The sequence below is a fragment of the Notechis scutatus genome, chromosome 2, assembly GCF_049901735.1.
Source record: "Notechis scutatus isolate UNSWTSFEM ecotype Mainland chromosome 2, rNotScu1.2, whole genome shotgun sequence".
In the NCBI taxonomy this organism is placed as follows: domain Eukaryota; kingdom Metazoa; phylum Chordata; class Lepidosauria; order Squamata; family Elapidae; genus Notechis; species Notechis scutatus.
Window position 1 is genome coordinate 83,783,857 of NC_142010.1, and position 16,965 is coordinate 83,800,821.

Genomic DNA, 16,965 nt, shown 5'->3' on the forward strand with positions numbered 1-16,965 from the left:
TCTCCTTGCTCACACAGCAAATACCGTTTCAGTTTCCTCAACTCTCTCACACAGTGATAGGACACTAGCCAGATGAATATCAATGGATGCTGGTAGGCAGAGGCAGAATTTTTTTTCCTTATTTTCCTCACCAAAAACTAAGCCTGACCACATAGTTTGGTACTGAAGCATGGATATCGAACTAGTACAATGAATAAAATCAGGTCATTTCCAGGTAATTTCTTAAACATAACTATGTGTTAAGTTCAGTAACAAATACCGTATTTGCCGGGCGTATAAGACGACTGGGCGTATAAGACGACCCCCAACATTTCCACTCAAAATATAGAGTTTGTTATATACTACGCCGTATAAGACCCCCTCTTCCACACACCTTCCACTTTTGCACTTTTTTTTTTTTTGACGCTTTATTTTCCTACACAAGGTCACACCTACTTTTCCGCATTCAAAGGACAACCTCTCCTCACCACCACCACACACACACACACACACAATACCCGCCAACAATGTTATGGGCATTAATCACCATTGCTACATTAACCTGGTAAATTTATACCCTGCCTCCCCAGTGTTGCTTTGACGGCAGGATTTCACACAGCGGGGCGCTGCGCTCGCCTCTTCTCCGCTCTCCCCACCGTCGCACATGTTGGAAGCACCGTAAAACCTGATAACCCACCCGGGGCTCCCCATCCTTAACCTACAGCCGCCCGCATGCAAAACCTGCGTGCAAAAAGAAAAAAAGAAAAAGTACGCCGCACGTGAGGATCTTCGAATCCTCTCCTCCCCACACAGCTAAGGAAGGAAGAGGGGGAAAGGTTGCGCAGCGCGTGGCGAGTGACACCCGCCACACACACACACACACACACACACACACCCCCCGCTCCCCCAGCCTCCCTCCCGGCTGCAACTCAAGCTCAAGTGGGAGTCGGAGTCCTCCGGCGTATAAGACGCACCCCACTTGGAGGCATGTTTTTCAGGGCAAAAAGTCGCTTATACGCCGGCAAATACGGTAATACATTCAATAGAACAGATCTGATTGAGAAGTGGATTTTTAAAAAGAATATGGTTCTAGTCACATTTCAGTAGAAGACAGCTGTCAATTAACCAAAGATTAAATAATAAATGTTATTGAAGAAGTAGTGTTATGAGTAAAAACATTATAAATGAAAGTTATAATATGTTTCTAGAGTCTATTTATACTGTGAACCTCTCCTGTCTTTCTTCAATTAGCCAAAATGAACACTTACCAGAACAATTTTCTAAACCAATGTACCTCAAATGGGCTAACTTAAAAAATGTTTTCAAAGTCTGGACCCATGACTCCCCTGGAATTGAAATTTCAACTATCTTTACAAAAGTTGTATTTGCAAACTTATGGCCGCTGCAGCACCGCTGCAGTCAGTTGTGACCCCATGGCTGTGATCTCTGCCACTTACCCACAAGCAAAGTCAATGGATAAGCTGGCAGGAAGTCAGAAGTTGCTGCCACTCCCAATGCTTTATACCCCAACATTTTATTTTAATCAAGCTACCTAAAATCCATTAAGTTAAAGAATATATAATAAATCTAGGAATCATTACTCCTGTGGAACTGAAATTTTTCCATTGTTCAGACCAGTGTTATTCTTGTGTCAAAGTTCTAGTCATTGCAGCACCCTTGTGGGGGAAGCTGCCAGGGAGATAGAAGTCGATCCTGCTCCCACTGCTTTTTTTGCTTGCCCATGGTCATGCTGTTGATTTGTTTAGGTAAGGAAGTATCTCTGAAAGAATGAGCCAGTGGGTCATGGGGTAGTCTAAAAATGTTACATCCAGCATCAGGTAAATGGACTTCTAGTCACAGAAAATTGGGAATGGCCAAGAAAGCAGCAGAAATTTGACTGGTATTAGGGCTGTCACAGTTGGAGAAATTCTTGATTATTTTAAAGGATCATATATTATGACTTATAACAAGCTTCACAAAGATAAAATATTTTATTCTTATATCATCTATCTTACCTGGCAATCATCTACTTTGGTCCTAACCACACCATTCATGTGTTGCTTTTCCAGGGATGGGGTAATTCCAAAACTATTTCCCATACAAAGACTTTCTGTTTTCCCATCAGGATAGCTAATTTCCACAGTGCCATTTAAAATAACATACCAAGAGTCAAGCTAAAAAAACAAACAAACCATAAAGCAATCTCAGTTATCTTGCTATGAATCAAAAAGTCTCACTCAGCAGATATACATGAGATTTGATACAAGTTCAGTTTACATTGCAACAGTGATATGACAATTCAAGAAACAATAAATAGATTAAATTCAGTTAAGTTAATGATCATTGCCTTTATTACACAAAAACAATCAGAAATCAATACACAATTAAGAATCTCTGTCAATTGCCACACTCTACAAAATCTCATCTTATAGTAAACAGCCTGCTCTTGTATGACACCTAACCCCACTGATAATTACAAATGGATAATGGGCATATTATTGTGGGTAGGCAGAAAATATATAGCAGAAGGATTTGAGAAACTAAACATAAGATTTGTAAACATGAATATAATATTTTCAGAGTAAGTTACATAAAATTAAAAAGTACATAAAATTAAAAAGTATAACATATCCAAATACGTTAATAGAATCAACATGTTCAGTGGTACAGAAATATTTGCATATACGAGAGCTGGGGAATCTAAATATTCATTACAAACAATGGCAAGAGTATATAGCTTAGCTATCCTTATGGATATTTTAATGTGCTTGTCAGCCAAAAAAAGTATATATCCACCTAATCTGACCCATTAGGGAATACTAACATTGAGAACGTCTCATTATATATGTAATAATGCTAAAGACTTGTATGTTTCAGTTAACATGATTCAAATGGTCATCCTATTTGCTCAATAGAGAAACACAAAAATATATGTATCTCATGTATAATACAGTAACATTTCCATGGCAACGTGCCCTACTTACTTCTTGCCCATCTTCAAGGATAATGGCTCCTGCTTGCTCTACCACTTCAAATATCATGACTGAACAAAGTTCTCTTCTTACTGACATAGTCATGTTTGCAAATGCTGGAAGCTGATGCATAAATTCCAGTAATTGTTCTACCGGAACAAAAGTTTTATGTTAAATGTAAATGATATACTTTATAAGGCAAAACTATCATGTACATTGTCAAATGTTATTTAATTTTTATAACAAGACTGAATTTCTATCTGTATCATCCATCAACTCAAACTAATTAACATAGATAATTTCACTGACTTGAAATCAATGCTAGCTTTATATATTGAAAATGTACTTTAAACATATGGAAGGGTTATTATGTACTACATGTTACACTGAGGGAGAGAGGGAGGAAGAGATTAAATGCATAAGAACGAGACTTACCATTAAGCACTATGCAAAAAGGCTGTAGCAATCATTTTCCTACATTAGCATTTATTTGTATGCATGCATGCATGCATGTATTGATTTAAAAAGACTTACACAGCCGCCCATCTAATATACAATAAAACTGAGCAGCAAATAAGGACACAATAAAACATAAAAACAATTCCCAGTAGTCCACCACTCACATTTACCAGGCTCTAACCATTCACTAACCCAGACAGTCCTTGGGGAGAAAAGCCAATTTTCCAAGGTTTTCCAAAAGGCCAGAAACACTGAAGGAGGGTGTTTCATAGGACAGAAACAGCTGTAGAGAAGATTCATTGCCTAGTCCCATCAGATGACAACATTTAAGGGAACATTTAAGGGAGCATGACCATTCTATCCTATCTGGTGGAACAGACAGATACCCTTAGAGAGAGGCATTGAGTGTTGCAGTAATCCAATCAGGAAGTGATCAAGGTGTAGACAACAGTGAGCAGAGTTTCTAGGTTCAATTGTTGCTCAAGATAAATTTGTACAAAGGCCATCCAGTCATGGCTGACACAATGTAGGGGGTGCTTTCCATTGCTTCATCTCCCACTGCATTTCTATACAACAGGATCCACACTCAGAGATTCTGCATAGAATGATCCAATCAAGGCCCTTGTCACATGCCTATCTCAAGCAGCAACCTGGATTTCAGCTGGATAGTGTGTGTGTGTGTGAGAGAGAGAGAGGGAGAGAGAGAGAGGAGGGGGGGAGGGAGGGGAGGGGAGGGGAGAGGGAGGGGAGAGGGAGAGGGAGAGGGAGAGAGAGAGAGAGAGAGAGAGAGAGAGAGAAGAGAGAGAGAGAAAGAGAGAGAGAGAGAGAACTCCAGGTCCAGAGAAGGCAGGTAGAAATCCTCCATAAACATAAGCCTGGATAAATCTATCAGCAAATTGGTCAAAAAGTTGAAAATTTGAGTAGGGAGGAAGCTAAGCAAGCAGCAGTCCCAAGTGACCTCTATAACCTAGTTTTATAAACCTAGTTTCCCAGATCTGGCCATGTCTGAGGTAGTATCTCTAAAGCCCACCTGGACCCCTAAATAACAACAGCCACATTTCATATCATGCCCTAGACTTGCAGATGATGAAAAACCCAAAATCTAGGTAGATAACATTTGTGAAAGAAAACAGCACTTTCCATACTCAATCGGGTTTAAAGAATACATGCCATGAGATGAACTTTATTACAAAGAAACCTAAGGTTAAGCGGCAACAGCCAGAGAATCCAGAGTTCCTAAATCTTCAGGAATCTTGGAACCACATATAAGAGACTAAAATGTAGAATTGGTTTCAGACCCTTAAGCCACTTTCCTTTAGGGCATGACCCATCATATCTCCTACCATACCTTCAGGATCCCATCATCCCTGCTCTCTTTCTCCTACATAATTTATTTCCTTCCCCATGCCATTCCACTCCCAAGTTGAGTGGATCTATCCATCCAACCAATCATCAACAAATGGGATAGCTCCAGACAGAATTCCAGAGCTTCTTTAAAACACATTTTGGACAGCTCCTTCCTACCACATCATCCAACCATCCAACTTCACTCTGTTCTCTCCTTAACCCTCCAGGCACTCTACTGTGACTCAGGCCAGAATCAACTTTCAGTTCTCAACTAAACTAACTATTAACAATAACAAATCATATCTTAAGTCATTGGTTCATCCACCAGTTGTACTTTCACAGTCTCTTTGGTTGGCTGATGCCTATTGCCACTAATATGATATCCTTTAACTTTTATAATCATTACTGTTTGGGTAAATTATTACTGCATCTTTATGTATTAATTGTAATAGCTTGTACAACAATATAACAGATTTATTTATGGAGGCAATATTTTTATTTCTCACCAATATCATCATCTGTTTTGTCAGCAGGTTCTTTTTCAAGACACTCCCGAACAACATCTCGTCCTAGCAGAGGATCAGATGTTCTATCTATGTCTTCATCTTCTTCTTCATCATCTTCAGAATCTACAGGCGCTTCTGGCAGACCAGTTAAATCTACATCTCCCATCTCACTTTCTGTAGCCTAAACATACAAACAATAAATGATATTTAAGTTTCTGAAATTTAAACATTTATGCATGTGATGCTGGCTAATTGTCTATCTTTTATTTCCCAAGGCAATAAATCCTATGATCCAGACGTCAAACCACTCTTAGGGAAATCAAGTAAAACCCATTATCATTAGTTAAACAAATACCAACACAAGTAGTTATGAATCTGTATCTTACAAATGAACATTTGAGTAACTTGCTGGATTCTAGATTATTTGTTTTTAAAAGTTACTTCAACACCGTTTAACTCTGCAATCAAACAATTAAAACATACTCAACAACAGGAAAAAGTTATTTTAAAAAATATTGGTTCATCCCAAAATGATTTTATTAATAGCATGGGTGATATCAAAAACAGAAAATATTAATACAATGAATTTTAACTAGATCATATAATTTGCCAGAAGAAAAAAATTATTCATATGGTGATAAGAGGAACTATATATTCAAATATCGTACAGATGAGCATTGTTTAACAGCTACTCATTCAGCCACCAATCAAACTTAGAATGGCATTGAAAGAATGGTACTTATGTGTAGATCTCATACTTATGACAGCTAGAGAGATCCCACAGTCACATGATTGCCATTTGCCACCTTCTTTGACAGCTTCCTACAAGCAAAGTCAATGGGGAAGCTGGCAGGAGGTCATAAATGGTCACCACATGACATCCTCAAGTACGGATCATGATGTATTTAACAACCGCAATCAGACTGAAGGATTTTTGTTGCTAAATAATACAATCACATGTTCCTAATACTGAGGTGTATCCAAGAATTTTCTAGCCATAAATTATTTCAGGCATTAATAAGAGGTACCAGAGGGATGGGCCAATGTTTCTGACTACATAGCCTGAATTAGGAAAAAAAGTAAATATGGTATGTTTCAATTGTCTTATTCTCTTATTTTGCTACTCTAATATATTCTAACCACAAAATAAAACTTAACTGATCTGAAAAGGCACAGAGGCAAGAATACATGATTTAAGTTGGGGGGAAAGATAAATTCCAATGCTCAGTTTTCCGGGGAAGGGGGGAGTTAATACTTCTGGAAGAAGGAAACCTTCTGTTGAATTTGTATGTGTTAGAGTAAGGTAGTCTAACATTCTTAATAGGTTCAGAAGAAAATAACATCATAACTAGAAAAAATAAACTAATATTCCAGGATTATTGAGACCTAAGTTTGAAAACATTTGAAAACATTTAAGACCATAGTACTACAGAAGTTAAGAAGCTTTGCATTAAAGAAATATTACTTCCCATTTAAAAGTCTCATTTAAGAAAAAATATTAATACGACCAATAATTAGTATTTGCTGGACAGATTACATAGAATAATATAAAAATAAAATCTAAATCTGTCCATAATTAATATTTTCCCAACATGCTAGTGAAGGCCTACCTACATTGCCAAGAAACCCTGGTTTGATCAGGATTAACAAGTTTTAAAATTTATACAGCAAGCAATTGTTCCCTTGCCAGAAGTTAGTTAATTACACATAAAAAGGTTTTATCCCTCCCCCTCTGCTGAGAGAGGGCTGTTCAATTTTGACATAGATGGACTCTTTGAACCCTCTTTCAAACCAGCAGTCCTCTCTGTTCAAAATGTGGGCTTTGTTGTCTTCAGAAGAGTGGTCTTTGTCTTTTAAATGTAGATGGTCTGCTGAATCTTGTTCTCCTATGTTATGCCATGAATTTAAGAAGTGGTTGTTTTGTTTCCCTAATGTACATATCTGCATGTCTCACTGCATTGTATTGCATATACCACACTGTGCAGCTCTGTACATTGGCGAAACAAAACAACCCCTTCAAATTGATTCAAAATTGAAATTGAACAACCCCCTCTCAACAGAGGGGAAGGGATATGACATCATCTATCTCCAGTCTACAACATGGTGCTTTCAGCCAGAATGCTCCACACCCATTTGCACTACTCAACTGACTCTAAGGACACAGATAAACCTCCAAATGGACTCTACGACTATCTAAAAGAATGCAAATGACCAGCTGTCTGCAAGGAATATAAATTCTTCCATTCCCCACCATCCAGTCAGAGCTGAAGAAACTTGTTGGATGAGAAGCGAAACATCTTCAAAGAAAAAACAAGAAAGTCCAGTTACCTCTTGAAAAAGCTTCTATGGGATAATCATGATCTAGATGACTGAGAATTGCCATAGATATGATGATGGATGATATTACCCAACGCCTCATATAGATATTTTAAACTGGAGCCAAGAGAGCACCAAACCCTGCAGAACACCACAAAGTAGGGTCAAGGATAGGACCTCTCAGTCTGATCAATTGGAACTGACTCAGAGGAAGAAGATAATCAGCACAATACAGTGCCATTCACCTCCAATCACTTCAGCTGATCTAACAGGTCACTATGGTCAATAGTATTGCAGGCTGCCAAGAGATCAAGAAAACTACTCTACATCCAATTTACTCCAGGGGATTGCACAAAAGAATGACAAGTGCTGTCTCTGCCCCACATTTAGGTCAATATCCCATCTTACAATCTTTAATATATAAATACACACATGGATAACAGCCCTTATATGTTTAATTTATTGACTTAAAATGAGCTTTTAATTCTATTCCAAGGGACAGATTCTGGTGGAAGCTATCCCTCATATTTATTGATCAGAGGAAATTTTATTTATATCACAACTTGTTCCAATAAATATGAGTAAGCTTACACTATGCAGTGCAGTCATTTCATGATTTATCCTTTTTAGAATATACATAATCGAAGGATCAGGTTGCAATACAAACAAAAAAATGTGTCTTCAGAGTCAATAAAGAAGTACAAATATTATAACTCTGCTACGGTCCATTACCAAGTTCACTTAACCCAATGGTTTAAAGATAATTTGGGATATATCTTTTCAAAATTAGGATGTTGTGTGCCTCACTTGGTAGTGGTGATGGTGGGATAGTGAAGCACTGCTAGCAACATTTGATGTAGAATTATTTATTCCTCAAATATGAATATAATCTCCATGCAAAAATTAAAAGGAACATAAGTGGGATTTGTTTAACAACTGTCTCATACAATGACTGTTTGAAATTACGCCAGTGAGGAAAAAATAACTCTGCAACCAATCCCCACATTTATATCTATAAAGCAAAGGAATACTGACATAAGATCATAAAGTGAAATGGTGTAGTTGCCATTTCACTTTAGTGGTCCTCTTTGCTTAACAGCCAAGTTGCCAGTCCTAATTATGGTTATATGTTAAAATATTCCAAACCTCTATTTTTTATAGCATTATATTACTGTTTTCTGATATTTAATATTTGGGGGCTACTTTGTGAACCAACAAACAGTTATGGCAGCAAGTTTAACAACTGTGGCACAATGGATTCATGAGTCAATATTTCTAATTAATTTTCATCTACTGGATATTGATTATGTCAAAAATCTATTGTTTTTCTATTCATTTCTTTTTTTTTGTAAAAAGTTCTTTATTTTTTCACATTTAAAAACATTTTTTTAGTGAACAACATGATTACAGGTTTTCACATTTCCATACAAACATGACCTTGGTTACATATTCATCTTTCACATTTGATTTCATATAATATCATTACATTACATATTTTCTATGTAATTTTTCTATGTAATATGTAATATTTTCAGAATATTGTTTCTTTTTTCCTTTTTTTTTTCTTTTTTGGGGGGGACTTTTGTTTTTTTTATCTTTGTATGTATATACTCTTTTTTTGTGGCCATGTTTTTTTTTTTTTCTTGAGATTTCGCAATTGGATTAAGGTGTGAAGAACCTGAAGAATTTTTCTTTTCTTTTCCTTTTATTATTATTGTTATTTTTTTTTAATATTATTGGGTTTTATTCTCCTTTTGACTATTGTAACTGAGGATTAAGGTCTAGAAGAACCTGAAGGAAGAAATTTTTCTGGTGGCAATTTTTCTTTTTTCCTTGAAACTTTTTTTCCTTTTTAAATTTTGGGTTTTTTGGTTTTTTTCTACTGATTTTTCTTTTTTACGTTTTTCTTTTCCCTAATTGGATTATAATTGTTACACTGCCAACTGGATTAAAAGAGTGGGAAGATTCCGAGTTATTCAAATGAGTAAGAAAGTTCTACCTTCTGGCGCATCAACTTCTGCTCCTGCCTCCCCATCAATTGGAGGACGACTTTCAACAATGGCGAAGCAAGATAAAGGACAAACGGATCTAACGACGGTTATGCAAGGAATTCAAGAACTTAAAATGAGTATTGAACAAAGGATGGGGAGTATTGAACAAAAAATTGAAAATATCCAACAGATGATGGCGAAGTATGATGAGAAACTACAAAAAATGGAAGAGAAAGATAATCAAAGAGATGAGAAATTGCAAAAATTAGAAGAGAAAGACAATCAAAGAGATGAGAAAATTGGAAATATTGATGACAGAGTGACAACGCTTGAACAAAACAAGAATGAGATGGTGAAGTGGGAGATGGATAGATCAGAATATTACCTCAGATTTCAAAATATAGAGGAAGAAAAAGGACAAGATCTTGCTGCAGTAATGATAGAAATCTTGGCTGGAGCTTTGGAAATAACAGAGGAAAAAATGATGGATGGAATAGATGAGATATACCGAGTTTTTACAAGATATGCATCGAGGAATAAGTTACCAAGAGAAGTTCATGTTAGATTTACTAAAAAATCTATCAGAACGCAGATATTACAAGCGGCAAGAGAGAAGACATTGAAATATGGAGATAAAGAGATCGGGGTTTTAAAACAAGTACCCAGAAAAATTAGAGAGGTGAGGAGAGAATATCGTTTCCTGACTAAAGTATTATTGGAAAAGGAGGTGAATTACAGATGGTTGATTCCAGAAGGATTAATGGTTACATGGAAAGAACAGAGATACAGAATTGGCTCAATTGATGAAGCAGAATCGTTTTATAAGGAATTTTTTAAAAGAAGAGAAACAGAGATAGAAGAAGAGACTACCTTAACTGAATTTCAAGAGGACCAAATAGAGATGGGAAAAGAAGAAGGTGCAGTAGGTGGACAAGTGGAGACTAAAGAACAACGTGAAGTAAGATCAACGAGAGCCGTTAGACCTAAATATAAATCATAACTATGGAGGAAAAAAATTTGATTTCTTTGAATATAAATGGATTGAATTCAGCTACTAAAAGAAGGAAAATTTTTCATAAAATAGAGAAATTAAAATTTGATATAATTTGTTTACAAGAAGTACACATTAAAAAACAACATCAACAATTATTGGTGCGACCAAAAATAGGGAAAATTTTTACTTCTTTGGCCCAGTGTAAGAAAAGAGGAGTGGTATTGTATATTAAAAAGAAACCATTTCAGCAAAATTGATTTATACTGATGAAGATGGAAGAGTATTAATGGTTGAAATAGTGGATAACAATACAAAGATACTTTTGGTTGCAATCTATGCTCCGAATGATAAACAAAAAAGATTCTATAAAAAGTTACATATGAAAATAATTGAACTGGACTACGCTAATATATTTATAATGGGAGATTTTAATGGAATTGTAGACAATGAATTGGACTACACAGCAAAAATAACACGACAAAATAGGAAGATCCTCCCTAAATCCTTTTTTGAAATGATAGAGGAATTAAATCTAAAAGATATATGGAGAGAAAGAAATACCAAAACTCAACAATATACTTTCTACTCGAATAGACATTCATCATGGTCCAGAATAGATATGATCTGGACGTCAACAGAATTATTATCTAATATTCAAGAAATAAATATTGAAACAAGTACATGGGCAGATCACAACCCAATGACAATTAAATGGAAAGGACAAAAAAGAAGATCTAGATGGACATTAAATAATACTATTTTAAAGGAAAAAGATTTTATACAGTGGATGGAAAAGGAACTGGCCTTCTTTTTTAATGAAAACAGAAAAGAAGATACTTCAATACAGAATGTTTGGGACACAATGAAGGCATATGCAAGAGGATTGATAATGGAATACACAAAGAAAAAAAATATTAGAAAGAGGCAAATGATTAAAACTTTAGAAGATGATTATAAAAAATTGGAAAAAGAATTACAGAGAATGCCACAGAAAAAAGATATTAAATTTAAAATGGATATAATTAAACATAAGATGGATCAAACAGAGAAAGAAGAACTGGCGCAAAAAATTAGAAGTGCTAAACAGAACTATTTTGAGGATGCAAACAGGCCAGGTAGATGGTTAGCATACAAACTGAGAAAAGAGAAAGAATCAAGGAGAATACCACAGTTAATGGATGAACAGGGTCTAGTCTGTCATGGTAATAAGGAGAAAAAGAGAATTATTCGAGATTTTTATGCGCAATTATATAAGCAGGAGGATTTTGATGAGGGGAAAATTAAACAGTATTTACAAAATGCCAACCTACCCAAGATATCTGGTGAAACTGGGAAAATGTTGGAAAATCCTATAACAATGATGGAATTAACTGAAGCACTTAATAGACAGAATAACGGGAAAGCACCAGGACCAGATGGTTTCCCGGCAGAATTTTATAAAACATTACAAGAATCACTGAGCATTTCAATGTTAGAAATTATGAATGAAGTTATGATAAATAAGAAAATACCTAAAACATGGTCAGAAGCTTATATTACGCTTATTCCAAAAGAAGGGACTGACCCATCACAAATTAAGAATTATAGACCTATTTCTTTATTGAATGCAGATTATAAAATCTTTGCTTCAATTTTGGCAGAAAGGCTTAAAAAATACTTAAATAATTTTATTCATCCTGATCAGAATGGATTTCTACCAAAGAGACAAATTAAAGACAACATGAGAGTAATTTTGGACACTTTGGAATATTATGAGGCACACCCTGAAAAGCAAATGGCTTTGATATTTTTAGATGCTCAAAAGGCATTTGATAACGTGAATTGGAGATTTATGTTATTATTATTGGAACAGATGGGTTTTGCTAGAAAATTTATTCAAGCAATAGAAGCTATATATTATAAGCAAACAGCAAAAGTGATGATAGATGGAGAATTTACAGACTCTATCAATATTAAAAAGGCACAAGACAAGGATGTCCACTATCCCCTTTGTTATTTGTATTGACTTTGGAAGTATTAAATAGAAATATTAGAGAGGATACAAATATAAAAGGAATGAAAGTTAAAAAGGAGGAATTTAAATTGCAAGCCTTTGGACGATTTGGTCTTTATTCTGGAAGATCCTTTAGAGACAGCTTTAAAACTACTGGAAAAGATAGAGACGTATGGTGAGATGGCTGGCTTGAAAATAAATAAAGACAAAACAAAGATTCTGACAAAAATATGTTATTAAGGCAAAGAGAAGAGTTGGCAGACTTATTGAAAATTCAAGTTACGAATAAAGTTAAATACTTGGGGATAATTTTGACGTCAAGATGTACTACACTGAAAGAGAATAATTATATTAAACTTAAACAGCAGATAGCATCTGACTTGAAAAAATGGGAAAATTTACAATTATCTTTGATAGGTAGAATCTCAACAATTAAAATGAATATTTTACCCAGAATTTTATATTTGTTTCAAACAATACCAATTAGGCTTGGTAAAGATTATTTTGATGAATTAAATAAAATGGTGTTGAAGTATATATGGCAAGGTAAGAAAGCGAGAATAAAACTAAAACTTTTACAGGATGCTAGAATTAGAGGAGGATTTGGCCTTCCTAATTGGGAGTTGTATTATCAAGCTGCAAATTTAATGTGGGTTAAAGAATGGATAACGTTAAGAAAGTCTAGATTACTGGCACTGGAAGGACATGATTTATTATTGGGTTGGCATGCTTTTTTATGGTATAAGGGAACTAAATCGCAGGGTTATTTCAGAAGGCACTATATACGGGAATCGTTATGGTTGAATTGGGAGAAAATTAAGAAACAATGTTATTTGAAAATTCCAGTTTGGTTATCAACTATTGAAGCTTTTTCCTATCCCATAATTTATAAGAAGGAACAAACAGTTAGATATGGGGAAATACTGGATGAAAAGGGTGAACTTAAAACGATGCAAAAGCTAGAAGAACAAGATATAAAGATGAATTGGTTTTCATATGCGCAAATACACTCAAGGTATCTTAAAGATTCTAAAACAGAAGGATTCTATGATAAATTGACTGATTTAGATGGGATTTTGACAGGTGCTGATGAAAAAGTGATTAAAAAACTATATAGTTATTTGTTGGAAATTAAATTAGAGGAAGAACAAGTCAAAGAAACAATGATTGTTTGGGGGAAGAACTTTGTATATGGGATTGATTTAGAAAAATGGCAAAAATTGTGGTCTCAAAATTATAAAATGACAATGTCAGTAGCATATAAAGAAAATTTGTATAAGATGTTTTACAGGTGGCATTTTCCCCGACAAGAATAGCAAGAATGTTCAAGAATAAATCCGAAAAGTGTTGGAAATGTCATCAGATCCCTGGCTCATATTACCATATGTGGTGGACTTGTGAGGAGGCCAGGAAATACTGGACTAGAATTCGCATATGGTTGGAAGAAATGACAAAAAACATATAGATTTGAAACCAGAGATTTTTCTATTGGGAATCTTACCTGATACATTTAATAAAAACTTAAAGTATTTGATTGTAAATGTGTTAACAGCGGCTAGGATTGTATTTGCTAGAAATTGGAAGAGTGAGAAAATACCATTAGAGGAAGAAATTATTAAGAAAATATTGGAATGTGCTGAAATGAGTAGATTGACATTTGAAATTAGAGAACAAGAAGATAAACAATTCTATGAAGTTTGGGATCTTTTTTATCAATGGTTAGATAAAACAATATAATAATAGAATATATATATATTTTGGTTTTGATAATATTTTTTAGAATATTATATTAAGATAGATTTGGTATGATTTTACGATTTGTTATAAATTAACTAAATTATAGTTATCTCGCTTAAGCATGAATTAGTTAAATTATAGTCAAATGATTGTTTAATAAGGATATTAGGATATATAATTATTGATTGATAATATGAGTTATTATGTAATATAATTATTATGATGACTATGAAATAGATGCACAAAAAGAAGTGATAAACCAACCGATACACTGTCTGTAAATTTATGAAGAATGATGATGTTCTTATGTTATGTTTTATGTTTTGTGTGTTTTTATTTGTTGTTAAAATCAATAAAACTTTTAAAAAAAAAAAAAAATATCATTACATTACATATTTTCTATACCTTTTCTCAAATATTTTTCTAACTTATTTTATATATTTTCTATTCATTTCTTAACTTATTTCTTTTTACTTTAAATAATTCTCATATTTTCATATTCATTATACTTTATATTTTTATCTGTCACATTTGTAATTTCATCTCATATTCTTATTTTATTATTCCAAAAATTCCATCCTAATTCAAATAGTTCAAAAAATTTCCTTATAATTACTAACTTGAGTGTACCACCCCTTTACCTTATACATCATTGAATTAACTCCTCTTTAATTCCTAATAATAATTTATCACTTTTTAATTATCACCTTCAAAATTAATAACAATAATCTCCTAACAACTACGTAACATGTATGCATTTTAGGCCAGAATCCGCATGGTCTTCGGAACTACCGGTTCGCCAAACAGGATGTACAATTAACATCTGGATCACCCGAAATGGCCCGAAACGGTAAAATCCCCCCCTGCTCTGACTGCTTCTTTGTTTAAATCAGATACCCAAATTCAAAATTCACATACCAACCGTAAGATTCTTCATAATAAAAATACTAGAAGGATCATCTTGTGACATAGACATTTAGAAAGGATTAGTGAGATTTTCACATCCACAGCTGGAAGTAATTTGCTAATAAATTTAATTAAGGTGCAAATATCATATGGTAGGATATGATAAAATTATTATAAACAAGCAGCCCAAGTTAAGAATTACAAAATTTATGTCTCATCCATTTCAATTGAAAACTTAAGCACATAACTGTATATAAATCTGTCCACTGGAAATCCATGAAACTAAAGATGCTTAAACATCTATCGAATTATGCCCAAAATAATTATAGAAATATAAACATAATATCTCTGTTGAACAGAGATTTATATTGCAATCTATGTAGGCAGATTGAGTGCTACATATCTATGCATATGTAAGCAATGCATGCATTGAGCTTCTGCCTTAGATATTATTGCATCAGCCTTAATAAAGTCTTTAAATTAAAAAAAAGTAAGGCTGAGTACATGTAAACTATAACACATACTGACCCACTGTTCATTTGACTAAGTGTGGGTAAACAGAAAAAAATCAATATATCCAACTGTAATCAATATACAATTGTATCTATGCCTACTCTGTGATTTCCTTCCAGGTCTTTTTAAGAGATACAAGAAATAAAATTTAGTATTCTTCTACATGATGAACAATATTCTATCAATAAGCAACATAAGTTCCTAAATAAAATTTCATTTTGTTTTGCTTATAGTGATTTATGATATTTTAATGCCACCCAACTTCAAAGAGCTCCAAGCTGATTTGGCATTTTTCATTCACTATATGAATTTCTATAGGTTATTAAGTAATATATGAGCAGGTAATACTGTAGTTCAAGCATCTCATAGTTTAGTAATGTGAAGCACATGACCTGTGAAGAATTTATTCACATGCATAAACCTGATGTTTAAAAAGGTTTTCAAAATAAGCAAGTTTTTCTGCAATCTGACCATTACCATCACTACCATTATCAGCACTACTGATTTAGTCTGATAAAGCAACTTGTAACTTACTGCACAGCTAGTAACTATAGAATAGAATAGAATAGAATAGAATAGAATAGAATAGAATAGAATAGAATAGAATAGAATAGAATAGAATTATAGAATAAAATTATAGAATTATAGAATTATAGAATTATAGAATTATAGAATTAGAATTAGAATAGAACAGAACAGAATTCTTTATTGGCCAAGTGTGATTGGACACAGAAGGAATTTGTCTTCAATGCATAAGCTCTCAGTGTACATAAAATATATAAATGATAAATCATGATCATAGTCATCATAAATACATTCATCATGAATCATAAGATACAACACCTAGTGATAGTCATAGTCTATGTAGCTCTTACTTCTACTGTCTGGCACTTCTATGGTTTTCAAGATGTGTTAAAAGTTCATTCTGTGTAATCAGTACATCCAGTTGTAATCAATATACAATTGTATCTATTCCTACTCTTCCTTCTAGGTCTTTTTAAGAGATACAAGAAATAAAATGTAGTATTCTTCTACATGACATGTACAATATTCTATCAATGAGCTACATACATTCCTAAATAAAATTTTGTTTTGTTTTGCTTATAGTATATGTTCTAGTCTTATCACCTCTGCCCCAACAGCATGGGTAGAAGGAGTTTGCTGAATTGGGGTAGGAAACCAAATATAACGCCAAATGAATCTTGGTTGGATTAACCAAATTCCTAAGCTTGAGTTAACAAACATAGCTGTG

General features: G+C 34.0%; 1 protein-coding gene across 16 annotated transcripts in view; it reads right to left on the reverse strand.

Annotated features, from left to right (window-relative positions):
• The window catches only part of RAPGEF6 (Rap guanine nucleotide exchange factor 6), a 157,890-nt gene that overhangs the window by 45,798 nt on the left and 95,127 nt on the right, over nt 1-16,965 (reverse strand). For all 16 annotated transcript variants that reach the window (XM_087955324.1, XM_026687401.2, XM_087955327.1 and 13 more), the window contains 3 exons: nt 5,264-5,444; nt 2,964-3,100; nt 1,995-2,153 (listed from right to left, as the gene is read on the reverse strand). In XM_087955324.1, coding sequence (XP_087811450.1) covers nt 1,995-2,153; nt 2,964-3,100; nt 5,264-5,444 — 477 coding nt within the window. The remainder of the gene's footprint in view (nt 1-1,994; nt 2,154-2,963; nt 3,101-5,263; nt 5,445-16,965) is intronic.